At 66.4% G+C, this 345-nt stretch overlaps 1 protein-coding gene across 1 annotated transcript in view; it reads right to left on the bottom strand.

The window, feature by feature from the left end:
- The window catches only part of EXTL1 (exostosin-like glycosyltransferase 1), a 12,878-nt gene that overhangs the window by 3,908 nt on the left and 8,625 nt on the right, over positions 1-345 (bottom strand). Inside the window, exon 2 of the mRNA XM_010003667.1 lies at positions 188-281. Within this exon, the coding sequence (XP_010001969.1) occupies positions 188-281 (94 nt within the window). The remainder of the gene's footprint in view (positions 1-187; positions 282-345) is intronic.

Raw genomic sequence — 345 nt, 5'->3', positions numbered from 1 at the left:
CGTTGCCCAGCACAGCAGCTTTGCCCCAGTCAATGGCCTCGGCGAAGGGCAGCTCCCAACCATCACTGAGCAGCACCGGGATGCAGGCAGCCTGGGGAGGGACCCCCACACAGGCTGGGATGGAGCCCCTGCACCCCGGGGTGAGGGTCTCCCTGTCCACTGGCCCCCCTCCCACCCTACCTCATACCTGCAGTGCCTCCAGGAAGCGGAAGGAGCCCAAGCGCCGGCCCCGGGGAACGATGCAGAAGGTGGAATTGTGCAGCAGCTCCTGGTAGTCAAACCTGGGGTGGGACATGATTGGGGGGGTGGGAGGGGACTTGTCAGGCACAGCCCACCCCCCCAATC

The sequence above is a fragment of the Chaetura pelagica genome, unplaced genomic scaffold, assembly GCF_000747805.2.
Source record: "Chaetura pelagica isolate M959 unplaced genomic scaffold, ChaPel_1.0 scaffold698, whole genome shotgun sequence".
Classification (NCBI taxonomy): domain Eukaryota; kingdom Metazoa; phylum Chordata; class Aves; order Apodiformes; family Apodidae; genus Chaetura; species Chaetura pelagica.
This window is presented reverse-complemented; position numbering and strand designations above follow the sequence as displayed.